General features: G+C 35.2%; 1 protein-coding gene across 12 annotated transcripts in view; it reads left to right on the top strand.

The window, feature by feature from the left end:
• Positions 1-27,839, top strand: part of GULP1 (GULP PTB domain containing engulfment adaptor 1) — a 208,718-nt gene that overhangs the window by 166,089 nt on the left and 14,790 nt on the right. For 5 of the 12 annotated variants that reach the window (XM_053918860.2, XM_045198431.3, XM_045198430.3 and 2 more), the window contains 5 exons: positions 2,932-3,030; positions 7,344-7,481; positions 18,838-18,954; positions 19,148-19,228; positions 19,609-19,701. In XM_053918860.2, coding sequence (XP_053774835.1) covers positions 2,932-3,030; positions 7,344-7,481; positions 18,838-18,954; positions 19,148-19,228; positions 19,609-19,701 — 528 coding nt within the window. The remainder of the gene's footprint in view (positions 1-2,931; positions 3,031-7,343; positions 7,482-18,837; positions 18,955-19,147; positions 19,229-19,608; positions 19,702-27,839) is intronic. The other 7 variants (XM_053918863.2, XM_053918861.2, XM_045198434.3 and 4 more) reach the window with 6 other exon arrangements.

Consider the following 27,839-nt stretch of genomic DNA (forward strand, 5'->3'; position numbering starts at 1 on the left):
ACAAAGAGAAATAGTAGCTCAGAATATTTGGCCCAAAGTAATAAATGCATTAATTTTCTTGCCTAATATTAATAATATACATTTCACTAGTAATAAAGTTAGATTTCATTTTTTTTTTAAAGTCCTGTGAGAAAGGAATAGGAATTGCATGAGGATGACACTGAAAGCCTGTAAGTGTTCTTTAGTTGTTCCACTTACCAGTCACGTGTGTTTAACCGAGTGCTTTATGTATTTTCAAGTAATAGGTCATCCTGTCCCATCATTTTATGTGACAAAGGCTTGTTTTTGTTCATTTGTTGTATCCTCCAGGATGCCGAGGCTTTGCCTGTTTTGAGTAATTGTTATTTTGGATTGTTAATATGCAAGTTTTAATGGTAGATCACCATCTGGAGGACCAAGAAATGAATCCATTGAAGCTCAAATGGAAAGAAATTTGCAAACAGGCTCTTGAAACATTAACATTCAAGTAATAGATAGGAAGCAAAAAGACTGTAATATAAGTAAAAATGATGAGCACGTCTTCCACATGTAAGCTCCCACATGTGTTCTGAAACACAGTTAGGAGGTCTGTAAGTAGGAAAAGAGACCTAGCATGCAAACCATAGAATATAGTCATCTTAAACTTCAGAAACAACGGGTTGAAAGAGGACATTGTATAGGATTTAAAATATAGATTGAGTGAATGTAACCTTAGGCGTAAGTGTCTCACAACATCTGTGCAACAGTCAAGGTCAATAACCAGTATAAACCTTGCTAGACATAAAAATAGAACTGAGAAGTTTATTTTTTAAATGCCGAAAATCTGTTGTGCAGAGGAAAAGAGTGATTTGGTGGTGGGTAGCTGTAAAACCAGGTTGCTACAGACCCATTTTAGGACCAGGCATTGGACTGCGTGACCTGAGAACCTCTCATCACAACTTACTCTGATGTGAAACAAAGGGAAAGGCTTCACAAGCTTTAGATCAGATATTTCATGCTTACTTTTCTTTACATCATTTCCTGTTGCCTCTTCTCTTTTTTATTCTCCCACTCCTACTTCCTTTCTTCATTCTTTCATTCTTTCTTTCCTCCATTGTCTCGGCAGAAAATAAATATCTCAACAGACAAGTTTAATATTAGTGTTTGATTTGTGATAGACTTTTTGGAAAGTAAAAGAGGTCACGGGAATGGTTGTGTCCAGATGGAGAAAAAGCCTCAAGATCCACTGCTCATTGTCTGTTTCCAAAAATGAGAGCCCCGGAAGCCAGCTGAGAATGCTCGTGCAGCCCAAGAGGAAATGACTTCGTTCAGATGTGTTCACGTAGAGGGATTTATTTTGTAAGCCTTCACACGTGAACATCCCCAAATTGTTTTAATTATGCCAATGCAGGAAGGAGATTATGAAGGGAAAAGAAACAAAATTAATCCTCTTTATTTGGGTTAGAGCTGGGATAATTTTTAATGATTTTCACCAAAACAGAACAAGTTTCTTAAAGACAAAAAAATTATCTGGCACAAATTAGTCAAATGCATGTGCAGAATGTAAGAATCTTAGTTACCAAAAAAAAAAAAAAGTTGACTACATGTATAGAACAGGACAGACAGCAAGCTAAAAATTTATACCACACAAAGTGAAATAAAACAAATGGTACTCCTCCCACCCCCAAAATCAAGGCAGACACTTCAAGGCATTTGTGTGTGCATTAATTGTGTTATTCTCCGTGGCAGTGCAAGGCCATGAGAAGAGGAAAAGGCCTTTAGCCGCTCTCCGCTCGGGGATTGAACCATGCCGCGCACATTCACATCTGCTCTGAATTAGAGACAGATGCACAATGCAAATAAATCTGACACACACAAAAGAACGGAAACCCGACCCTGCCTCGTGTGTAATCTAGCTCAGTCAGGTTAGGGTGACGCATGTGCTGAAAAGATGTTACATAAGGAAATGCGTTCTGAAGCCCTAAAAGAGGGTAAGAAATCCGATTCTTTTCAATAACGTTTTTCTTCTTGTTTTTGTTTCTTGAAAAGAAAGGTGGGGGAGGGGGGAAAGAAGGAATGTAGAGAGAGAGTAGCATTGCTAGACAAATCAGAACACTCAATAAACTTTGAATTTCAGTTAAACAATAAGTAATTTTTTTTAGTATAAGTGTGTTCCAAATATTGCATGGGGCACACTTACACGAAATAGCATATAAGTAGTATTTGTGTGTATACACAGAGAGAGGGTACATGTGTATTCTAAGATTAAAAGGTTTTTTTAATTAGTTGTAGTTCAGTATTCACATTTAACTGGGCTCCTGTAATTTTTTTCTGGCAGTCTTAGCAGAGAAGCAGGAATTGTATGCACTAAATACGTGACTATTCTGATTTTCTTTTTGATTTTGTAACACAACCTACAAGCACTGATGTACACTTACTAATTCAATAAGAAGATATAATAAGTACTACTATGAAAGTGTTTTTAAAAGTTTATGTTTTCAAGAATCTCACTACATTTGTAATTCTAGACTTCACCTTGTCGTCTAATTCTGAATACTGTGTTTTAGCTGGGATACTTACTTCAGCTCTTAGCTTGACTTTGAATATGGTAATCTATCTCTTTGTGTTCATTGGTTTGATTGGGTAGGATGGTATACGAAATGAAGGGTCCAGAAGGGTGGCACGTCCAACACTGGTCATGCAAGTTCCCTAACAGTATCAAAAACCAAAGGCCCACAGGAAAAAAAATTGATCTCTGCTTAGCTTCCCACAAAGAGTTTTCATTTTCTCAACTGGTATGATTACAATTTTTTTAAATATCATGAAAGAAGTCCATTAATATATAATATTTTTTAAAAGTCATAATGGGCAATAATTTAATGAAAGTTCAACACCATACAAACTCCATATATATATTTGTGTTCATTCTTCATAGAAACAATTATAGTTTTGTAAATAATTTTTTATTTGTAGTTTGCAAGACATATCAAGAAATCTGAAGGCCAGAAAATTCCTAAAGTTGAGTTACAAATATCAATTTATGGAGTAAAAATTCTAGAACCCAAAACAAAGGTAAGGCTTATTTTTTAATGTCAGAAGCACTCTAATCTTTCATTGTAGTTATGTGCCTATTTTAATAAATACTTAAAATGTGTTACCAACTTGAACTGTTTAGCTCTCAGTTAATGACCGTTTAAAATGCTATAGGATTTTTATGGGGAAAAAGAACTTTGGGGATTGCTTTCTGAGCGGTCTGTTTTTCCGTCTCTGTTTGGGATGTTATAATTTACATTAAGTGCATTTAACAGTATTTAGTCTTGTGTTTAGGAATTTTCTTCATGTGCTGTGAAAGAGATGCATGAAGTGACAAAAGCTGTGTGTTGTTTCTTAACATGCCCTGGGCTGACTTACTGCCCATAGGCGTACGCAGTGTGTGTTATTTTACCAGGGCTGCCATAATAGAATACCACAGACCTGATGTCTCAAGCAAGGGAAATTTATCTTCTCGATGTTCTGCAGGCTAAAGTTGGTTTCCTCTGAGGCTTCTGTCCTTGGTTTGCGATGGCTGCCCTCTTGGCTGCCCTTTCCTGAGGTCACCTATGCATTTACATCCCCGGTGTCTCTTTGTGTATCCAAGTTTCCACCAGATTGGAAGGAACTCTTACTGGCCTCATTGTAACTTAATCACCTCTTTCAGATATTATCTCCGAAGACAATCTCATTCTGAGGTTACGGGGGTGATTAAAGTTAGGAATTTGGGGGGAACATAATTCTGCTCATATAACAGAATTAACTTAAGTTTCTTGTATTTAAGAGCCTTCTTCCCTACAAACCGAATAATTTTTTTTTTATAAACATACTGCTTTCTTTTTTTCACATATTTTTTAATTAAATGTTTTGGGATGACATTGGTTAAGAAGATTATGTAGGTTTCAAGTATACATTTCTGTGATACATGATCTGTATGTTGCATCATAATTGGTTCCCTTTTCTGTTTTCTACTACCCCTCATCCCCTTCCCTCTGGTAACCACCATATTGTTATGTGTCTGAGTTTTAGTTTTCTATCCCACATATTAGTGGAACATATTCTGGGTTTGTATTCATTAATACGTACTTGTTATGGACTGAAATGTTTCCACCCCAGATTCCTAAGTGGAAGTCCTAACCCCTGATGTGACTGTCCTTGGGAATAGGGCCTTTAAGGTAATTAAGGTTAAATGAGGTCTCACTGGGGCCTAATCCGAGGTAACTGGTGTCCTTACAACAACGGGTGGAGAGTGGGGTGTGTGAGCACAGTCAAAGGCCATGTGAGGGCACAGCAAGAAGGTAGCCATCTGCAAGACAAGCTGAGACAGGCTCGAGCAGGTACCAGACCTGCTGACATCCTAATATAGGACTTCTAGCCTCCAGAACCGTGAAGGAATTAATTTCTGTTAGGTAAGCCACCCAGTCAGTAATATTTTCTTATGGTAGCCCTGACAGTCTAATACGACACTTCATTCACACTGCCTCAGAATTATTGCTTAATATTGATAAGACCATGAACATCACTTTGGCAAAATTGATTAACATTCAGCTCTAGTTATTTACAGATACGTATTGCCAGTGTTTTCCTCTAACACTGAAGGTTGCTTACTGACAAATTAATTCCATTTGAAAGTCCAAGGAAACCCTAACCTGTAAACAGATTATGAAAATATTTTTCACAGGTCTGCAACTTTTCACTAGTTCAGCATTTGTCATTGGTATTTTTATCTGTGCGCATACCACTCCCCCTGACAATGGCTTGCTATTCAAAGCCAGGTCTGTGGGCCAGCATCCTCTGGGAGCTTGTGAGAAATGTAGAATCTCAGGCCCCATTCTAGACCTGTGGAATCTGAATCTGCAGGTTAAGAAGCAGCACAGTGATTCCTGGGCACACTGACGTTCGAGGAGTTCTGGCGCAGTGCATAGTCTGCTAGCTACATGCAGCAGCCCACCCTTCTCAGTTCTAGTCCAAGGAATACTTGCATTAAAGGTACTTCAGCCCCTTGCAAAAATAAGTTCTAAGGGCCTGTCTTAGCTTACAGCATCAGAATCTCCATGGGAATTTAGCTTTTTTTAAAAATTTTTTAAAAATTTTTATTCAGTTACAATTGTCTGCATTTTCTCCCCATCCCTCCACCCCACCCCAGCCAATCCCACCTCTCTCCCCCACCTCTACCCTCCCCCTTGATTTTGTCCTTGTGTCCTTTATAGTAGCTCCTGTGGAATTTGTCTTTTTTCAGTATGTTTGAGAATAACAGGACTGTGGCATGGATACACCCATAGTTATTGTTCAATTCCAAATTAAAGAACAATGGCATTCCTTCAGACTTTCAAACCATAAGTTTAGACCTCCCACAATCTTATCCCTGTTATTATTCTGCTCTCAATGTTAAATAACAAAGAGTTGGAGACTTTTACTTTGGTTATGGCTATTCCCAAATTGTCATTGCTGAGGTGGCTGAAAGCAGACAAGAAGGTGGTGAAAGGATAGCAGAAGGTCTCTTCAAGAACATATATATATATGTATATATATGTATGCATATGAATATATGTATATACACACACACACAGTTTGCTGGGAAACAAGGCAGTTGAAAATGAGGCATTATCTACTGAGCAGTTGGGTTGGCTGAGATGAATTCATTAGGCAAATGGCAGTTCAAATAGGTCGAGGAAGCAGTAAGTTAGAGAGTGACAATGCAACAAAAAGCATAGCAACCACAATGTAGTGTTATATGCAATTAAAAAGAAAAGTAATACTAGTCATTCACTTCCTTTTTAAAATTAAATGGATATTTAGTAGCAAATGTCCAGGCAGAAAAGGGAAGAGAAAACAACAAAGTACGGTGCTCCTAAAATACATTTATTTATAGTAAAATACGTATGAGGCAGGATTTAAAAATTCATTATTAATCTAACATGGGCTTGATAGGAAAACTATTTTCTATCCCACTTGAGGGGATGCAAATGGAAGTGAAAAGCAATCTCAATTGGCTCCAATATCTTCATTTCTGTATCATTTTTCCTTTCTGTTTTTTTTCTTTTGTCTTGCAAATGAAGATTATGCAGTACTGGAAAGAGTTGTTATAGGCAAACAGGGGCTTTACTTATTTTTTGTTCCAATTCCAGTAAAGTGTCATCCGTGTTAAAGGATAATTGTGTTCCGACTGTGCTTCATTGTGTTTCCAAGTCTCTTTATCCTGTCTCACCAAACATTAGCACTGCATTTAAGATTCATAAAGATCTATCACAACAACAAGGACAAAAACTTCGTGCAAGTACTAAAGTCAACAGATTTTAGCTTTCCAGTCTTTTGTAGGAAGATACCTCTGCTAATCTAAACAAAAATGCGGGTGATCCCCTAGTGTCATAACTAAAGGCTATCTGTGATCACGCTGGTTGGTGAGTCACTGAGGGACTGTCTAGGCTTCCCCATCAGTTTTGTGAATGGCGTATTTTCTTATTACTTATGTTATTTTCTGTAAATGGAAAAAACGAATTATTTTTTATGTATTGTATGTATTGTAAAGAGATATTTTCTCTTTATGTATCATTAACATAATTATACAATTAATAAACTGGCATAGACCTTCTATCAGTATTTCACAGCTATAGTGCAACTGAAGTCTATTATTTGATTGACATTAATGTATTAACAGTAAAACAAAAAAAGTGTGTCAATTAGAAGAGGTGGCCGATCAGACAAAGTACAGAAGGAAAGTCTCGGACAGATGTGGTCATTGTCCATCCCAGCACTTACCACAAGAAAGGGAAGTTGCCCTCATCAAAAGCTTTAGTAAGTCGATCCCTTCTGTTTAGCATTGTTCTCCCTGCTGTTGAGATGGATGGATCTGGCTATGGAGTAATGACAGGAAGCATTCCAATCATGCGGTAGACTTCCTCACTTTAATTGCCACGCTTGCCAAACTACCCTTCGATGACTTACACTTTGGTTTGTATGCAGGAAAAGAATGCACTACTGCAGACAAATTCTCTTAACATTTATTTGTGTATCTCATTTCCATACTCATTTTCAGTTTGATGAACTGTAATGTAAATCTGACTTACCAAATCGCAGCAAGCACAGAAAGCCCATGGACCTCTGATCCTCTTGTATTTTGCTTGTATTTTTCTAAGTTCCATTGAAATGACTATCTTGGTTTAATCCTGAGTCAGGAAGTCCATCTCCATTACGTATTTGTTTAAGTTTGGGGTGTATGTAATTAAAAAACCAAAGTTTGACAGATGATTGTTTCACTTTTAAAGTCATAAGTTGTATGTTATTAACACAAGCTGGTATTTCAGAAAATGGAAAAAAAAATCTCTTCAACTATGTTTATTTCCACGTGTTCGCAGGAAGTCCAACACAATTGCCAGCTTCATAGAATATCATTTTGTGCAGATGATAAAACTGACAAGAGGATATTCACTTTCATATGCAAAGATTCTGAGTCAAATAAACATTTGTGCTATGTATTTGACAGCGAGAAGTGTGTAAGTATGCCAGATGTTTTAGGGTGGTTTGTTCTGTTTTACAATCCAGGAATTGTCTTGTTTCCGACATTAGTGAAGTATTTGGAAATGAATAAGGTCTGCAAATACTTAAACACACTAATAGATCCATCCTGTCATGAGAATATGCTCCAAGATTTCATCCTTAACTAAATTCTCATGTCAGGGACACAAGCTTGCATGCAAATTTCTTTCCTTAGAATATCATGCCTGCTTACATTATGCATTTGTTTATCTTATAATCATAATTTATTTGTAGTTTAAATCTCAACTATGATTTAGTACTATGCACACAATGCAGAGAGTAGTGATGAGCAGAGCATTTATTTTCCTGGTATGTAATATATCTGATGAAAATAAATATTTTAAACTCCAGGAAATAAAATCTTTATGGCTTCTTTGAAAACATCTAATACTTTGAAAATATGGTTCTTAATATTCATTATTCAGAAAACTTAATAAGAAAGGCAATAGAATCCTGTGTGCATGTATGTTAACCTGTGAGTGTAATCTAAAGTTCTTAGCAAATAAGAACAATCAGGGAATTCCAGAGTGAAGTCGTGCCAGTTTTTTAACCTTCTGGAATCATTTGGAAAAACCCGTGTCTTGATTATAAGCATAAGCTAATGCTAATCATAACCTAGTCTGAGGTCACTTATAAAACGTAAGATATGAATTCCACGGACACAGTGCTGCCATTGATGGCTTTAATGAAGGAAGAACATCTAACCTCAACAACATTCTTGGCTTAGGCAGGAAAAGACCTTAATTCATTTATTTGCTCATTTTTCATGCTGTCAAAAATGTCAAAGGACTAATATTGTCACTACTATATAATTTATTTCTCTGTTTTCAGTATGTGAGCTTCTTGAAAATACATACCTTTTTATTTGTCCATATAACTCCTACAACAGGTGGACAATAGATGCTCAATGCATTTTTCCTTATAGAAAAGACCATGTGGAAAATTTTTCTTAAAGTAGAGTAAGTCATTATGTGTATCTTTTAAGCTATAGTGCTGTAAAAAGAAAAACCAATGTGCTAAATTAATTGGCATCAAAATATCTTTTGAGAATTTAATGAACATTATGGAACATCTCATCAGAAAAATATGTGTACCCATATAAGAAATACTATGTGCACAGTAAGGAATGTAGTTCAAGTTGTTTTTGAAATTTATCCTATAGAATGAATGCATTATATTTAATGTTCTGAGTGCTTCTTGACTATGATTGTTTGCAGTTATTTTTCTCCTTGTGATTGAGAAGATTAAAATAGATACTCTATATGTGTAAGATATAATAACCTTTTATTACTTACACCAAGCAGCAAACACAGTTGTCTTTGGCTTACACATTGAAATAAATTTCCTCGAGGTCCTTTGAAATAGTCATAATCAGAGATCATTATAAATATTAGCCTTCATACAGTTTTGTGTCAACTGTTTTATCTTTCTTCATTTGATCCCCATCAAAATTGGGTACATGATTATTTAAAACATAAGCTTGCCAGAATCCGTGTTTCAAAAGTATAGGCTCTGTTGCTGCCTGATCATCGTTGTTCATAACTGATTTCCATAATTTCAATTCCTTGATGCATTATGCTCTTTGGATATAGTATATTAGCTTCCTTTTTTTTCTTGAAGGTTGAAAGTAATCCCTTGAAGCCTACAGCAGTGGCTCACAAACATTAGTGTGCGTAATATTCATAAGGAGGGTCTTTTAAAATATAGATCTTTGGTTCCTACTTCAAAAAAACAAGTTCATATTGATTGGGGTTGGATCTCAGGAAATCTACATTTAGCAAGTTCACCAAGTAATTCTGCTACAGGTAGGTGAAGTCTGAGCTTTGAAAACCAAGGGTCCAAGATATCTCTCCAACTATAAGTTGACATTACATCTATGAGCATGTTTCCTTGAAGTTTCCTTATATTATTTTTACCTCAAGGTTTTATTTGCTCTAATTATAATGATGACTATATTTATAAAATATATGTAGAATTTTTGCCTTTCTATTTCCTCTAATTTTTATTTTAAATAACAAATCATAGAGTAGCATTCATCCCATCCTGTCGTAATACTGTTATAACTGTGCTTGTTGCAGAGACGATCTGCTCTTACCGAGGCCTTTGTCTTTTTGTCACTTCTGTGACATTATTGAGCATTTGAAAGGTAGACGAAACCTGTCTTAGCATGCCGGAATTCACTGCTTCATTAACAGTATCATGGTGTGTTAATGAGTCTCCCTCCTCCCATGGTGACAGTGAAGATCACACGGGGAGCTAGCATCCTCAGTCCTGCCAAGCTGTAATGAAGAGGCTGAGTGAGGAAACTGAGCCTCCATCCCCACCAGCAGTGATGAGGCAGTGTTCTCCCATTCCCATTCCCCTGCTGGAACTGTGTCAGGGTGAGCCACCCCAAACACAAAGTTTAGATAATTTCTAGAGTCTCATGTAATATCTAAATTATCCCGGGTTCAATTAAAAATTACTCATCATAATAAGAAACAGGAAGATCTTAAACTAAATGAAAAAAGATGACCGATAGATCCCAACCCTGAGATAAGAGAGATATTAGAATTACTAAAGATTTTAAAAGCACCATCATTAAAAAAATACAATGATACACTTGAAACAAATTATTTTTCCAGAACATCTTATCAAAGAAATAGAAGTGCTAATCAAAGAAAAAGAATATAGAAGGAAATCCATGTGCTAAAATAGACCGTGTCCTGGGCTACAAAATAAATTTCCAAAATTTATTGTGAAAGAAAGGACAACAAAGAAATCAATCTAAAAATCAATAGCAGAAAGATAACAGGAAAGTCCTAAAAAACTTATAAATGAAACATCGCACTTGTAAATGATCCATATGTCAAAAAGGAATTTGCAAAATAAAAATTTTAAGATACTATAAAGTACGTATAAATGAAATAGAACATAACATTTTTGTAATTCAGATAAAACAGTACTGAGAGCAAAATGTACTATATATTTAACAACTAAGTTAACACATTAGAAAAAGGAAAGTCCCAAATCATAATCTAAGCTCCCGCCTCAAGTATCCAGAAACCAAAATGTCAAAATAAACTCAAAGCAGAAGGAAGAAAGTGAAAGAGATAAGAAATTAATAAAAGGGAAAACAAAAAGAATAATCAATGATACAAAGATTTGGGTCTCTAAAAGATCATGGAATTAACAACAATTTAGTAAGATTGGCAAAGGAAAAAAAAACAACACACAAGTTACCAATGTCAGGAATGAAATAGGAGATTTCACGACAGACACTCCAGAGAGCAAAGAATAGTAATAAGATGCTATAAATAATTGTATAGACATAAATTTGATAATATAGATGAATTGAATCAACTTTCCAAGAAACACAAGCTACATTACATCACCCAATATATTAAATTTATAAATTTGAATAGCCCCAAAACTAGAAAGGAAATTGAATTTATAATTTAATACTTATTAAAAGGGAAGTGTCCAGGCCTAGATAGTTTTGCTGGAGGAATTTACAAAATGCTTAAAGAAGAATTAACATTCTACACACCCTATTTCAAAAAACAGAGGAGGTGAGAGCACTCCCCAATTCATTTAAGAAACTAGTATTCCCCTAATAGCAAAACTGAGTATAGTGAAAAAAACAAAACAGACAAAACTATATTCCTTAAGATTATATATGCAATGATTCCTAACAAATTATTAACAGATACAATTCAGCAAAATATAAAAAGAATTACACACCAAGACCAACTGGAGATTGCTCCTCAGATGCAAGTCTTCAAAAAATATCCAACAATGTAATAAAAAATCATATTATACTAATGTTTTAAAAATATTTTTAAAAAACCAACATCCATGCATGATTAAAAACTGTCAGAAAACAAGGAATTATTCTGTGTCTTGACTGTATTAATATTAGTATTAATTGGTTGTGATTTGCACTAACTAGTGTTTGTAATATGTTACTATTTGAGGAAAGTACCTAACAGGTATGCCGGATCTCTCTGTATTATTTCTTACAACTCTGTATAAATCTTAAATTATCTCAAAATCAAAAGTTTATTTTGAGAAATAAAGTATGGCCAGTTTGGACTAACCTTTTCATCACATTTTAAGTAAATCCAGGCCAGAGAGATTTAGTGCCTTTCCCAGAGTCACGGATTTAAGTAGTAACAAAATCAGAACTACAATACCGCAGATGCCCATTTTTACAATCCTCCTATCATATTACTTGCATGACTGTGACCTCTCCATAGTTCCTCCATTCTTAATGGGGCCTGTGTTCTATTTATTCATCATGCTTCATATAGTTAATACTTCTGTGAAATTCTAAAAGCTGCTTGGTATTTAGATGAAGGCCTATCCGAGTACGCTCTAAAACTGGAGCTCACTTTATTGTATTGTCATGTTATGTTATTAAGATTTAATGTTTACCTGGCCAGTGTCACTCAGTTGGTTGAGCCTTGTCCCTCAAAGTGAGGGTTTGCTGGTTTGATTCTCGGTCGGGGCACATGCCTAGGTTGAGGGTTCGGTCCCTGGTCAGGGTATGTGTGAGAGGTAACCAATTGATATTTCTCTCTCACATCTATGTTTCTCTCCCTCTCTTTCTCCTGCCCCCTCTCTCTAAAAATAAATAAATAAATAAAATGTTTAAAATAAAAATTTAATGTTTATACAACCTCTGTAGTCATCTCATTAAGTTTCAGAAATGAAATTAGACTATGGATGCATAGGGTGGGGCACAAATAAGTTTACAGTTTTATGTGAAACAGTTTGTCCTGTGTTATTGTTTATTAATTACTGTATTGTTTTTCTTACAAACAACTGTAAACCTACTTTTGCTCCACCCTGTATATTATGATGTGATTGATTTGGTTTCTTTAATATAAGGCAAATATTGTCATTGTCAACTGTTTAGCCATCATTTTGATAGTCTTTATTTTTCACAATTTTGTTTCCAAATATTAATACATATTTCTTTTTCGGGTCTAACATTTAAGTCTTTGATCTATTTTGAATTTATTATTGTGAGTAGTATAAGAAGGTGGTCTAGTTTCATTTTTCTGCATGTATCTGTCCAATTTTCCCAACAGTATTTATTGAATAAAGTATCTTTAGTCCATGGTATGTGCTTGCTTACTCTGTTGAACACTAATTGACTATAAAAGTGTGGGTTTATTTCTGGGTTTTTTATTCTGTTCCATTGATCTGTGTGTCTTTTTTTATGCCAGTACCAGGCTGTTTTGGTTACTATGGCCTCATAGTATAGTTTGATGTTAGGTAGCACGAATCCTCCAACTTTACTCTTTCTCAGGATCACTGTTGCTGTTCAGGGCTTTTTGTGATTCCATATAAATTTTAGAAATAAAAAAATGATGAATTTTAGAAATATTTGTTCTTGAAATATTTGTTCTGTGAAATACATTGTTGGAATCTTGATAAGAATTGCATTGAATCTATAGATTGCTTTAGGTAGTATGGACATTTTAATGCTGTTAATTCTTCTATCTTTGAACACAGTATGTACTTTCACTTATTTGTATCTTCTTCAATTTCTTTCTTCAGTGTCTTATAATTTTCTGAGTACAGGTAGGTCTTTTACATCCTTGGTTAGACTTATTCCTATTTTATTCTCTTTGAAGCAGTTGTGAATAGGACTATTTTCTTAATTTCCCTTTCCATTAGTTCATTATTAGCATATAAGAATGCAACTGATTTCTGAATATTAATTTTGTATCCTGCTACTTTGCTGAATTCATTTATCAGATCTAGTAGTTTCTTGATGGAATCTTTGGGGTTCTTTATGTACTATCATGTCATCTGCAAAGAAAGACAGTTTTACTTCCTCCTTTCCAGTTTGGATGCTTTTTATTTCTTCTTCTTGTCTGATCGCTGCGCCCAGGACTGCCACTACTATGTTGAATGAGAAAGGTGAAAGTGAACATCCCTGTCTTGTTCACAGTCTTAAGGGGAATGCTGGTAGTTTTTGCCCATTAAGTATGATGCTGGCAGTGTGTTTAATGGCTTTTATCATGTTTAGGTATGTTCCCTCTATTCCCACTTTGCCTAGAGTTGTTATCATAAATAAGTGCTGGATTTTATCAAAAGCTTTTTCTGTATTTATTGATATGTCATGTGGTTTTTACCCTTCATTTTGTTTGTGTAGTGAATCACATTTATTGATTTGTGAATGTTATATCAACCTTTAATTCCCATAATAAATCCTACTTGATCATTGTGTACGATGTTTTTGATGCATTGCTGTGTTCAGTTTGGTAATATTTTGTTGAGGATTTTAGCATCTATGTTCATCAGGGATATTGGCCTATAATTTTCTTTCTCTGTTGTATCTTTATCTGCTTTTGGAATTAAGATAATGCTGGCCATGTAAAATGAGTTTGGGAGGCTTCCATCCTCTTGAATTTTACATAATATTTTGAAGGAGATGTGTTAGCTCTCTCAGAATGTTTGGTAAATTCACTGGTTAAGGCATCTGGTCCAAGACTTGTTTGTTGGGAGGTTTTTGATTTCTTTTTCAATTTCACTAGGTGTAATCTGTCTATTTAGATTCTCTGATTCTTCTTGATTTAGTTTTGGAAGATTGTATGTTTCTAGGAATTTATCCATTTCTTCTAGGTTGTTCAGTTTGTTGGCATATAATCGTTCATAATATTTTCTCAGAATCCTTTGTATTTCTTCAGTGTCAGTTGTTATTTCTTCTCTTTCATTTTTTATTGTATTGGGGTCCTTTCTCTCTTTTTCCTGATGAGTCTGGTTAAAGGTTTGTCAGTTGCATTTACCTTTTCAAAGAACCAGCTCTTGGATTCATTGATCTTTCATATAATTTTTTAGACTCTATTTCATTTATCTGCTCTGATCTTCATTATTTCCTTCCTTCTACTCACTTTGGGTTTTGTTATTGTTTTTCAAGTTCCTTTAGATGTGAAGTTAGACTGTTCATTTGAGCTTTTTCTTGTTTTTTGAGATAGGCCTGTGAGGCTATGAATTTCTCTCTTAAGATTGCTTTCGCAGTGTCCCACAGATTTTGGGTTGTTGCTTCCTCATTTTCATTTGTTTATGAAAATAAACAAAATAAAATAATTATCAAGTTATCTTTTGATTTCTCCCTTGATCTCTTTGTTGACCCATTCACTGTTTAATAATGTGTTATTTTGCTTCCATGTTTGTGTGTTTTCCAGTGTTCTCCTTGTGACTGATTTCTAGTTTCACAGCATCATGGTGAGAGAAGATGCTTGATATGATTTCAATCTTCTTAAATTTATTGAGACTTGTTTTGTGTCCTAACATATGGAGTATCATTGAAAACGTTCCATGTGCACTTGAAAACTATGTAGAGTCTGCTGTTTTGGGGTGAAATTCTTTGAAGATATCAATTAAATCCATTTGTCCTAGTGTGTCATTTAAGGCTGTTGTCTCCTTGTTGATTTTCTGCCTGGAAGATCTATCCATTGAAGTCAATGGGGTGTTAAAATCCCCAGCTATAATTTTATTTCTGTTGATCTCTCCCTTTATGCCCACCAAGATTTACTTTACATGTTTAGATGCTCCTATATTGGATGCATAAATGTTTACTAGGGTTACATCCTCAATGAGAATTGTTCCTGCTGTCATTAGGCAGTATCCTTCTTTTTCTCTTACTATAGCCTTGGTTTTAAAGTCTGTTTTGCTGGATATAAGTACTGCTACCCCAGATTTTTTTTCTTTTCCACTTTCATGAAATAACTTTTTCCAACCCTTAACTATTAGTCTGTGTGTATCTTTCGATTTGAGATAGGTCTCTTGGAGGCACCATATATATGAGTCTTATTGTTTTATCCATTCAGCTACCCTTTGTGTTTTGTTCGGCACATTTAAGGCATTTACATTTAAGGTGATTATTGATACATATATAGTGCCATTTTATTGTTAAACTGTTTTCCTTTGTTTTTTTTCTCTTTTTCTTTTCTCCTCCTTCTCCTTCTCCTCCCTCCTCCTCCCTCCTTTCTTCTTTCCTCTTTTCTCCCTTTAACATTGTTGCAGTACTGCTTTGGGGTTAACAAACTTCAGCTTTTTCTGATCTGGGAAGCTCCCTATTTCTCCTTTAATTATTTCCTGAGTAAAGTAGCCTTGATTGTAGGTCCTTGTTTTTTGTCACGTTGAATATTTCAAGCCATTTCTCTGGCCTGAAATGTTTCTGTTGCCAGTCTAATTGGAGCTCTCTTGTAGGTTACTACCTGCTTTTCACGTGTAGCTTTGAGGATTTTCTCTTTGTCTTTAAACCCTGTTATTTTAATTATGATGTATCTCAGTGTAGGCCTCTTTGGGTACAACTTGTTTGGGACTCTGAGGTTCCTGGGCTTGTGTGACTTTTTCCTTCACCAGATTAGGGAAGTTCTCAGTCATTTCTTCAAATAAGTTCTCAATCCCTCACTTGGTCTCTTATTATTCTGGTATTCCCATGATATATATATTGTTACATTTCATTTGTGCAAAATGTTTCTTAAGCTCTTCTCATTATTTAAATTCTTTTTTGTCTTTTTGTTGCTCTGCCCAGGTGTTTTTTTCCTACCTTGTCTTCCAAAATACTGACTCCATCCTCTGCTTCATCTAACCTACTGTTTATTTCTTCCAGTGTATTATTTATTTCAGATACTATATTCTTTATTTCTAACTGGTCCTTTTTTGAGGTTTCTATGTCTTTTTTCATGCTATTGAGTATCCTTATAATCATTAAACTCCCTATCTAATAAATTGCCTCCATTTCATCTAGATCTTCTGGAGAATTCTCTTGTTCTTTCATTTGAGGTCTGTTTCTTTGTCTTCCCATTTTGGCTGCTTCTTTGTATTTTCTGCCTTAGCTGCTAAACAGATCAGCTGTCAATATAATCAGGCTTAATCAGCAGCCATGCTTAAGCACCACAGGTGGGTCAGAATAGTTCCTGTGGGCTGGACTATTGCTTCCCCTCAAGCTGATGCCATTCCAAGAGGAGTGCTCTGCCTGAGCAAGACGTCTTCTGCAGTATGAGGAATGACTTAGTACATGGGTCCTGGTAGCTGTTGTTTCAGTTTTCTCCCCCAAGCTACCAGCTGCAGACTCTCCTGAGGTGTTCTAGTGTACTCTGCCCTCCCTCTGCTGGAGCCCAGGGTAAGTGGCTGCAAATGAAATTTTGTGTTTTGGCCCTTCGAGAGGCTCTCTGCATCTCCAGCAGTTTCTTCTTGGCAGACAGAAACCCTGATGCTTCTCACAGCTGGATGTTATCTGGTATCCTTTCAGGCTTTGCTGCTATAGTCTGGGGAGCCCAGCTTGGGGTTTAGTCCCCACACTTCTCTTGGGGTCCACCCCCTGGCTGCCAAAGTATCCCTCCAGAACTTTAGCTGCCACCCATGGGAGCCCAGCTGCCCTCTATCGTCTCCACACTCTCTATCAGTCACGTTGTGGTGAAGTGGTTTCTTCTGTCTGTCCTTGACGATAAGGCTTCTCTCCAGCTAGTGTTCAGTTGGTTATTCAGGATGATTTCTCTACAGTTTAGTTGAAAATCCAGATTGGTCCTTGGAGAAGGTTAGTGTAGATTCTACTTACCCCTCACCATCTTGGATCTCCCTATAATTTCTTTAATATTTTAATCACTGGATATTGAACTTCGTAAAATTTAAATAGTAGTCCAATAAACAGATGAAACTCTCACTCCACCTACATGTTTCTTTATTTTAATTATGTGAAATGGAATGTAAAATAAAGCAAAGTTTAAAACTTCTCTCTTCTTAACTAATTAAAAAGAAAGGTTCATGTGACAGAAGAATCATACAATATGATTACTAGAAGAAATCATTCATTTTCAGTCTTTTTACCAGCTTTGTTTATTTGTAAGCTCTTTATTATATGTTCTTGTTATATTTTATGTTTGCCATGTAATAATTTTTGAAATAAAGTGTTTTTGAATTTTAAAATACTCTTGCTCTTTAATATCAGGGCTTAAAATGAATCCTCTTAGCTTAGTCAGCAGTAAAACTAGGGTAATATAATGGAAATTTAATTAAAAAGACCTTTTTCCTACACTTTCATGAGATGAATTCATATGAGTTATATAGGTACTTGAGGTAAGAGCTTAGATTATTGAGACTTTGCTTTTTTCCAATGCATTAACCCAATTTGTATACATCTCTCATTAGTGTTTTATCACAATTTCATATATGATTTATATATAACTTCATATAGGCATATATTTTTGCATTTTTTAGTTAACTGGGTTGAACACTATAAATATTTTTTTATGGCAAGAGACTTCCTTAAACAAATATGAACTACTAAAATGACAATGTCTTAGTTAAATAATTGAAGCTATATTAATAAAGTATATTTTCAATTTAGATTGGTCATAGCATAGCACAAAGTTTTAGGGTTTGCAGTAGATTAGTGGAAACATGGCACTTTTAACATTTAATCTTGTTAACAGTTTTTATGTCATCTGGACGTCTTAGAATTGAATAAGACATATTTGCTGTGTATTCAATTAATGCCTTTACCAAACTTCTTTATGTTAACAAAGTAAATATTTAATGTTTACACTGTGCAAGATATGCTATCAGTGAAGATGGGAATGGAAAAGGAATGCACGGTGAACTTAGGAAATTTGGGACAGTTTCTAGCTGACAGAACAGACTTTGAACATCATTATCCCATCCAAATTCAGATGATAGACATACTTTGTTCAGTTGGCACTGCTTTACAAAAATACTGTTTGCTATCATTTAAAATTGGGAGATTTTATGTAAAGATTCAGATTGCTGACCTCATCTTACATATTTAAAATCTGACATCTTTGGGTTGGAATTGGTGTTTTCCACAGCCAGCAGTTAAGTGGAACTGAGTAGCATTTGCTCCATGTAGGGAGGGCATGCCTCAAGTTTTCCGCAGCACCACCCAGGCAACCTCATTCAAGTTACCTGCCAGGTTTAACCGACCCTCCTCACTAGGAAGAGGAAATAATTAGCAAAGCAATGAGAAACCGCAGTTGGCACTGTGCTTTCATTTCACAGGCACTAGGTATTTGAGGAAGAGAGGAAACAAACTAGGATCTAAGAGATGAGAATCAGGATAGAACCCCTGCTTCCAGTTTCAACAGCTATTCATTTAATTGCAAAAACATTTTTTATGTTGTGCATGGGTAAGCATTGAATATTGTGTTAGCAGCGATGAGTTTGCTCGTTTACCACAACTCTACCCCCAACTATTGCCCTTTTGAAGTACCTCATGTGAATGTTTTTCTTGATTCAAAGAACACTCTGGCATATTATTAAAATGCAGATCTTCTTTGTTTTATTTTTACAAAGGCTGAAGAAATAACTTTAACAATCGGCCAAGCATTTAACCTGGCATACAGGAAATTTCTAGAATCTGGAGGAAAAGATGTTGAAACAAGAAAACAGATTGCAGGGTTACAGAAGAGAGTGAGTAAACTAAACTTGTTTCACATTGATGTGATGTAAGGACAGGGAAACTTGCATATCATCAAACAAATTTAGAAGGCCTGCCATTCAATCTCCCCCACACTGATTGGAACTGCTTTCACTGTGTTCCTATAATTTTTCATTACTGATCCCCTGCACAGTTTTTAACCATTTTATATTGAATTCCCACAAGAACTTAGTGTTCTCATGTGACTTTGCTTCACTTCCTGATGCTTCTCATGGGGATCAGAGCAGCAGAAGCAGCAGATGCTGGGTAAGTGGTTTCCCATGCAGATCAGATTCCTTTGTAATTAAATTACACCCTTTCTCCATTCTCTTCAAAATCATCATAAGCAAGTTTCACTGTCTTGCGGTTATACTCCAAGATTATGGGTACAGATTGTACAGTGCACCAAGAAACACAGAGATGAGGCATTAGGAACATGAATTTTGCACACAACTAAGAGTATTTTATAATTATAATATGTCCAGTGACTAAGAATTCTGTTTCCCAAACTTGATCAAATAATACAACAGAATACGTTAACGTTTTAAGTAATATGAGATCCCATTCATTAATGCAGTCATTATAACAGCCAATATTTTCCAAGAATAAATTTCTGAAGGTTGTTCAATAATCATTTGCTTTTTTAGATTCAAGACTTAGAAACAGAAAATACGGAACTTAAAAACAAAGTGCAAGATTTGGAAAACCAGCTAAGAATAACGCAGGTATCCTCATCTCCTGTAAGTATAGAGACTCTGTGCATGTTTTTCTTGGAAACAAGGTTTCCTAGAGATGAAACATCTCTGGAGCTTCAGCTCTGTGATATTTCTACTGCTACTCTGTGATCACTAATTTCAAACTACACACGGGTAGGCATAAAAAATGCTAAACGAGGTTAATTTAAAAGCTAAAGTTACCTAAGTAGCTGAAATCAGAGTTGTTTTCCCATGCTGCTCGTTTCACTTTGTTATTTCTAGAATAATTCAGCCTTCAATATTTTTCTTTGTTGCATATTTCTTTTATTCCAATTGATCACTATTTACTGAGGTTTGCCTTAGTGACCCAAGTCCGTCTACCCTTGGAGTACTGAAGTTCATTCTAGAAACTAGACTGTTAACGGGACCAAATTTGGTTTCTTATATTACATAGCAAGCGTTCCCACGGGGAGTGACTCAATTGTACTCCAGACACTAAACTAATGGTAGTCTCTGCAGACAACACTCAAATGTGTGTAGTTAAATTGTTTATTTTTGGTTTCTCATCCATTTTAAATCCCTTTCCCAATACCATGTATGATACCATTATTTTGTGAGTTTGGCTAAGGGAAATTTTTGGAAGGAGATGGAACTTAAAACTATTTTTTCTAGGCAAAATATATTTAGGAGATTTTTTGAATCATTAGTACTAATGATATTCTCCATTAAAGTGTGTATTTTATTTTGTAGTTTAAAAATATTTAATATATAATTTATGGCATGATATTGAGGTGAGACAATTACAGCATTTGCAAACTTTTGAAAAAATTTTTGGTGCAAATTTTTATTAGCAAGTTCATTTTGGTTTAATCACTAGGCTACCTCAATGAACATTGTTAGCATATGTGCATCTATTTTGCCATCTACTACTAGAATATCTCACCAGTTCATCACCATGAAAAATGCTTCTGTGAGAAGTTATATTTAGGGTTTTAAATGTGGTGTGACCTGGAAGTGGGACAAAAAATTCCTTTCCTTTACACTCACACTTTCCCGTCTCCCGCTCTGCGGCAGTTGGTATTTCCATCGCCTGCCATGGTTGGGACTGTGGGGCCAGAATGGTTGAGGTGGGAGAGGATAGGAGTGAGTTACTTACGTTCCATGTACCTTTGTTATGCATAATGACGTGTTGGAGCATCCTTTTCAGGTTCTAGCATATTATAATATTCTTTCCTACATTTTTATCTTCACTACCATTACTATTTATTTATAACGATTATGACTTTTTGTTTGTTTGTTTTCCTCATTTTAAAGGAACAGAGAGCATCAGCTCAGACTCCTTCAACCTTTGGTCCCCACATGATGCAACACCCTTTTGGGTCTTGTTGACAGTCATATTATAAATCATCCTGTGACACAAATTAGGAGTATAAAGATAAATGAAGGGAAAGTTTTTCAAGTAGTCTTCGTAAGGTAGTTGTTCTTGGAGTTATTGAATATGAAATCAAGCTTTACTCCAGTCTGTGTGTTTACAAATGAGTAAGATAAGATCCTTTGCCATTTGGTTGCAGATGCAAAGCTTGTTCATTTTGTGTCCTCTGTCCCTAAGAGAACCAAAGGTGTCATGTTAAGGGCTAATGAATTTGGGAGGAGCAGAGGGATTTGGGACATGTGGATTAATCTCCTGGAAGCAGAGACTGCCCTGGGCAAGCACTAGGGCAACTAAGAAGAAGGTGGGTCAGGTTTAGGGTTATGCATGTGGTTACGTCACATGTATACCAAGTCAGCTTCATAAATGGCAAGGGGTGGGAGGAGTAAAGAGATGACACTTGTAAGTTTCTGTGACCTTCTGACTGAGATGGCCATTACAAGCCATGAGCGAGAATGTTGGTATATAAGTAAACACAGAATGTCTGTGAGTATATTCATATATTCAGCAATTCTCATTGGTAGAGTGGTTATATAAAAAAACAGCACAATTATTCAAATAGCCAGTTATTAAAGTGGATTAACTCTCCTGAAGTTGTTGCTTAATAATTTTTATAGGCATTGTGTTCATCTCGGTAATGAATGTGTCTCAACAGAATGCTTCAAAGGCTATAACTAAAAGATTGAATTAAAAAAGAAACATTATTTTCTCTAAACCACTCTTTTGAACTTAAAGCACAGGTAGAAAATTTATTGCGTCATTGATCATTGCGCAAATAAATCAAATTATAAATGACCAATCTACTTACATTCTTTTGCCGCTGTAATATTTTTTTGCATTTTTTCTTTAACTTTTAAAAAGGTACTTGTCTCATTCTCAGGCTCCTAAAGTCTTATTACATGATTTTTGAAATTACTGATACACAGGAAAGTGTACATCTTGTTTAAGATAAAAATAGGATGCATTTGGTTCTTAAAAGAAAATGAACTCAATATTTTTGAATTGTTAAAAGATATATGATTAACTCAAATCATTTGGAAATATTGTTATAGGTATTTATTAACATACTTCAAAAAATTTTTGAAGAGAACATCACCAAATATTTTTGCCTTTCATTTTCTATTTTAGTCATATAGCTGTGAAATACATTAATATAATGCTAAGTGAATCTATATGTCACATCTGTTAAAATGAGCTCCCAATTTTCTGATATTTTAAATAAAATAAATAAAATTAAATTACTTAAAATTATTTAATAAGTATGAAATGTTAACATGCTTGTAAATATCCACCTTTCCAAAGGTTTGTTAATGATTCAGATATTGAAATTTAATTTCAAAAACAATGGAAGTTATAGTTAATATATGAACTTAAATATTGGTACCCCATTGTTAAGTAGCTTGCAGTGGGTCTGCAATAGAGCAGATTTCTGTTAAGTTAGGAATGCTTTATATCTCTTAGGAAATTTGAGCATTAGTTTTACAGGACAGCAAGTACCTCAGGGTACTGGCAGGTGTTGCAAAGTTAATGCGTAGTAAATGCCTGTTGGGCTTATAACTTTGGAAATGAGACTGTGTAGGTTTTGTTTGTTTGCTTGTTTGATTTGCTCACAGAGGACTGAAGGATAGAATGCTTCAAAATTGCTAGAGTTCTCAGCAGTTTGTTTAAAGGATTAAAGGCAGCGATTAATACATTAATTGAAGCAGCCGTGAAGTGAACTATGAATCCCATCACACATTTAAACTACACTATAGATGTGTTTGGTAAGTACAATTAATTTGGCACCAAGTTCTCCATGAGCTGTCAGTGTGCTATGGTGAGATGAACTCTCCAGACAGATGACCCTTCGCCAATGACCAGCCCTCAGTCCAATGGGAGCCAAATTTCCCAAACTCACACATAGGTAACTCTTTTACCATATAAGACACTGCAATTCAAAAATGGTTCTCTAAAACTAATTTAAACATTATAATTTGGTTCATAAAAATAAACACATAAATAAAAATTTTCTGAAATATCAGGATTGCTAGTCAAACACACTATAGCCCACATGAAGCAGTTGCTAGTAAAAATAAAATAAAATAAAAGATTTATCTCTAATGTTAGCTTTAAAATGGTGTCTTTGGGAAGAGGGAGAAAAAGAGAACAAAGTAGGAATGGAATTTGGGGGGTTTGGGCATGCATTGAAAGTAATGTAGAAAATGAAAATAATGTTAATTACTGGTATGCGTGTCGTTCTTAGAGTGTGTGATGAAATATCAGATAAAGTCAGTTAGGGAAGCATCAGAAAAATTAAAAGAAACATTTTTGGTAAAATTTTATTAGATAACTAATAGATCACAAGCCATCTTTCCTAACAAGGGGTCCGACATTAAAGTTGAATTTCTCTAACATAGAATAAAGGTTTAAAGGAATAAGATCTTCTGAGAAGAAATTTTGATCTGACAGATGTTGATTCTTTTATCATATATTAAAACATGAGGCCTGTTGAGTAGAATGCATTTCTCCACCCTCCTCAGAGACACCCTAAGGAAAGGTTGCTACTGTCAGTCATTTATGTGACACATGTATCAGTGTGAATTGGTTATGGAAGCCCTTTCTGAGCGGGTGGCATTTGGATTGAGAACTGAATGATAAAAAGTCAATGCATAGGGCTGAAAACAGTAACAAGACCTTTATCCTGGAAGACAGTGAACAAGAGCTGAAAAAACCAGTTGGAAATGACATTGAAAAGAGGGTCAGGGTTTAGATTTTCCAGGGTCCTGTGAGTAAAGGTTTCGTTTTGTTGTTTATTTAATTGCAGTGAGTGAGCAATCACTCAAAGGTTTTTAACAGGATTAGGGGGTCATCTGGCTGCTGCATGCACCATAGAAGCTATAAAGAAGCCAAAGTGAGGTCTGCAAAACTGTGTAGGACACTATCGCAGTAGAGTAGGAGAGGGAGAGGAGTACATTGATGTAGAATTCTATCAGCTGAGATGATGAGCACAGCACAATTCTTGACACATTTTGGAAGTCGAGTTTGCAGGATTTACGATGGCTGGCTAGGGGCTGTGATATAAAAGAATGGTCAGGATTGTCCCTTGAGGTTTTATCCTGAGCATGTGGTAGTGATACCATTTTCTGAAACAGACATAACTTCATGAATTGGAGGAGGTGGACATTAAAAAAATCAATATTTCACTGTTGCTCATGTTAATTCTGCCTGCTGGACATCGATGTTTAATACATGTTGAATGTACAAGTGTGGAATTCAGGAAGGAAGTCTGGGGTTATGGTACAGTACTTGAACGAAAAAAGTTTGCTCTTTTTCTAGCATCACGTAAAGTATTGTTTATTGTTTTAGTTAATACATTCAATATAAATTTGCTCCCTGTGCATGTATGGAGTAGTTTAGTTCTAGCTACAAAACAAAACAAAACAAAAAGACTTTCTTCTTAGCATTAGAATCAAAAGACATTTCTAACTAAAAAAATATATATTTAATATATATCACAAACCATTTTTACTTAAAACCAATTCCTTACAGGCGTGATGAATGAAGACCACTCCAATTTTTTATTTTCTCATGTATAGATTGACATGGTAGTGTTTGCTCATACTTAACAGACAGCATGCTTACATGTCTCCTAAATACTGCTGCAGTGGTTCACTCATGGGTTCCTTTTCTGCCAAATGAAATAGCCTTTGAGAGTACCCGTGTACATACCTCTGTATCACACTGAAATTGTAGAAATCTTTTTACTGGTTTTTAGAAATCGGGTCCTTATTTATACAGTCATTTAGATACACCGAGAAATTTCCGTTACTTGACTGTGCTGTTTGCTTTTTGCTGTGTTCTGGTGGTTTGGCAATAGATTAGAGGTTGGGTTTTCCACCATTTGGTACTAATTATCTAGCAACAATCTGATTTCCATTTATTACATTCACATGGCAGTGTTGCCTGTATTTATATCAGAAAAAGGGTTTCTTCTGTCCTCCTAGCCTCGTGAACGCCTCCACAGGATGGCTGCGTTGTAAGATGTGGGCACAGCAAGTTAAATCGGATTGTTCCTCCTTATTCCTGTGTCTGGGTGCTTGCATTTACATTTATGTCTCTAGAAGATTTTAATCGAATCAAACTATTGCCAGGAAGTTAAATGAACAAAATTGTAGTCCTAAGAAATACTGGACTTTCTATTGCTGAATAAAATAAATGTCTCCCTTTCAATTAAACCAAGTGTTACTGGATAAAATTCTGCCTTTACATAATCAACTGTGTGGCCACTGATTAGACTTGATAGGAGAATTATAACCTAAATGTGTATTTCATCCTGGGTAAACAGACCTGCCTGTTTATCTTCCTCAAGTGTTTTCTCAGCTACGATTGAAGTTAAGATGGGCAAGAGCAGATTGTGAAAACTCTCAGTTACACAACTAGCCAAATGTGAATCTTTAAACAAAGGCATAAATTTTAAACATGAACATAGATTCAAGAACATTTGGTGTCCACAGAAAATGATTACTAGTCCACAGCTTCACTTTCATAACTGTTACTTGCACAAAAGCTAATTCTAAAGAAGTAAACCCTGTCTAATGGGAGGGAAAATATCTTCCATTCCAGTTCTGGCCAGGAGTATCTGATTAAGTCACTTAATCTCTGCTTGTTTCAGTTTTCCTGTTTGAGATATGTAGGTGGAGGTTTATATCACCAAAATCACAGCATAAAATAAAAATTTGGTAGTATTCTAATATTTCTATAGATATTACCACAGAAATATTTAATTCAGTATTTTTGTTTGTACAACATTCACTGATAGGATTCAAACCTTAAAACATTTTATTTAGGCAGATCACAAAGTTGAAATAGTCATCATTGCCTAAATATACTAAGCCACTACCTATTGAAAGAAAGAGCTGTAAAACTACAGGAATAATGAATCTCAAATATGAGCTCTTATTGCTAATGTCTTAATATAACTTCTGCATAATTAACAGTACTGTCTGAGCATAGAATATTGCATTCTCAATAGTATAATAATTCAGACCCCGTACATCTTCCTAAATACCACAATGCTTGGGTTCCGGCCTCAGGGAGTAAACAGTGATGCCATGAACTTCTGTGGAAAGTCCAAAAGTTTTGGTTTCTAGCCATCTGTTAAAATATTGACAGAAATTCCAAAATAAAAATAGCAGACTGCTTCATCTAAACTAATTTCTTAGAAAAATATAATATCCTCAACCAATTAAAAATGGCGGCTCGAAAAATGACTGATTTCTGAACCCTTAAAGTTAGAGACACCACTCAAACTATCTAGTGCCAAAAATGCCTTGTATGCCATTTAGGTGCTATATTGAAACATTCTCATTCTCATTTAATAGGCCTAATAGTTTGGTGCAGAATCAAAAACTACTGAAATATATCTATATGTAAATACACTTGGCTTAGATTTCATTCTTTTAAGGAGTCAGATGTAACATCCAATTCCTTGACCTGAATCGCTTCTCAGTTAGGAATCACAGACTCAAATGTCAGCAGACCTCACGTGTGACAGAAATGCGTGGAATGGGAATGTGTTAGTAGTGTTTAATTGAAGAGCATACACTTCGCCTAAAAGGCACAGCAGATTAAGTCAATTATTTTCATGCAAGTTTGTGAACCCACATTCTAGATTGTCTAACTTCACAGGAAAAGCTCTGGATTTTAATGTGCAGTCTCTAAATATTTACCTGCAAGCAACTGAGTCAATATGAAGAGACCTGTGTGATGCCCCTCAAAAATTGCCTGTTGACCATATCTGTATTATTGATGACCCAAAGGAAATCTGTGACAGTTAGATAATGTTAGAGGCTTACACTTTAGATACCAAAAGCTATTGATAGATGTTCCTGCTTTACCATTTTGAAAATGTCAATACCTCTTAATTGGGGTATTTAAGTACTTGGTTTTGTCATATCATATAGATTCTTCATTTGTACAGCTGTATCTTCTCAGAGGAATTAGATGCATAATATTAGTACCATGATAAAATAAATACTAGAGCACTTTTAACTTAGGTTAATTGGTCTTCGGTTTGTTTTGAGAGGTGTCTGGAAAAGGTATTTTGGCCAATGCAAGTCATAAAACAACACAGAGTACTGTCATTTATGATATGAAAGCCGTACCAAGGACAACATCCTCTTAATATGATATTTTACTCAGTACAGACATCCTTATCAATTTACAGTTTAAGTTAAAGAATTTCTCTAGTATAAGTTAGACAACAAATATTCATCATATAACTCATACTCCAATGTGTTACATAGAGCATTTTAGAAAAACTAAATTTTGTTCACAAGGAGCTTACAGTTGTCACCTATAATTAAAAGATGGCCATCAATCAAAATTATACAATAAATTGTGTAGACTACAAAATAGACTTAAAATTATGTATAGATACATACAAACATGTACACATATCTATAGATTAATAAATAGATCACCCTGGAGATCAATAGGGAGAGCGATGAGTATATAACTGTTTATGCATATTAATAGAGCAATAGATTATTTAAGTCAGACCATCAGAAATTTTGCTTCCTAACTGAACCCTTCCCTCAACTCAAATCTCTCACTCTACACTGCCTTCTTTCTATCTGTGCATCTAGAAATGTGTGAAGAGGTAGTTCCTAGCTTAAAGATTTCCTTCAAACTTATTGATGTTCCTAACTATAAATTTAGTTACAACCTTACACAATAAGGTTTATCAAAAGCCAGATTTGAGTTGGCTGTGTCC

The sequence above is a fragment of the Desmodus rotundus genome, chromosome 2 (genome assembly GCF_022682495.2).
Source record: "Desmodus rotundus isolate HL8 chromosome 2, HLdesRot8A.1, whole genome shotgun sequence".
Lineage (NCBI taxonomy): Eukaryota > Metazoa > Chordata > Mammalia > Chiroptera > Phyllostomidae > Desmodus > Desmodus rotundus.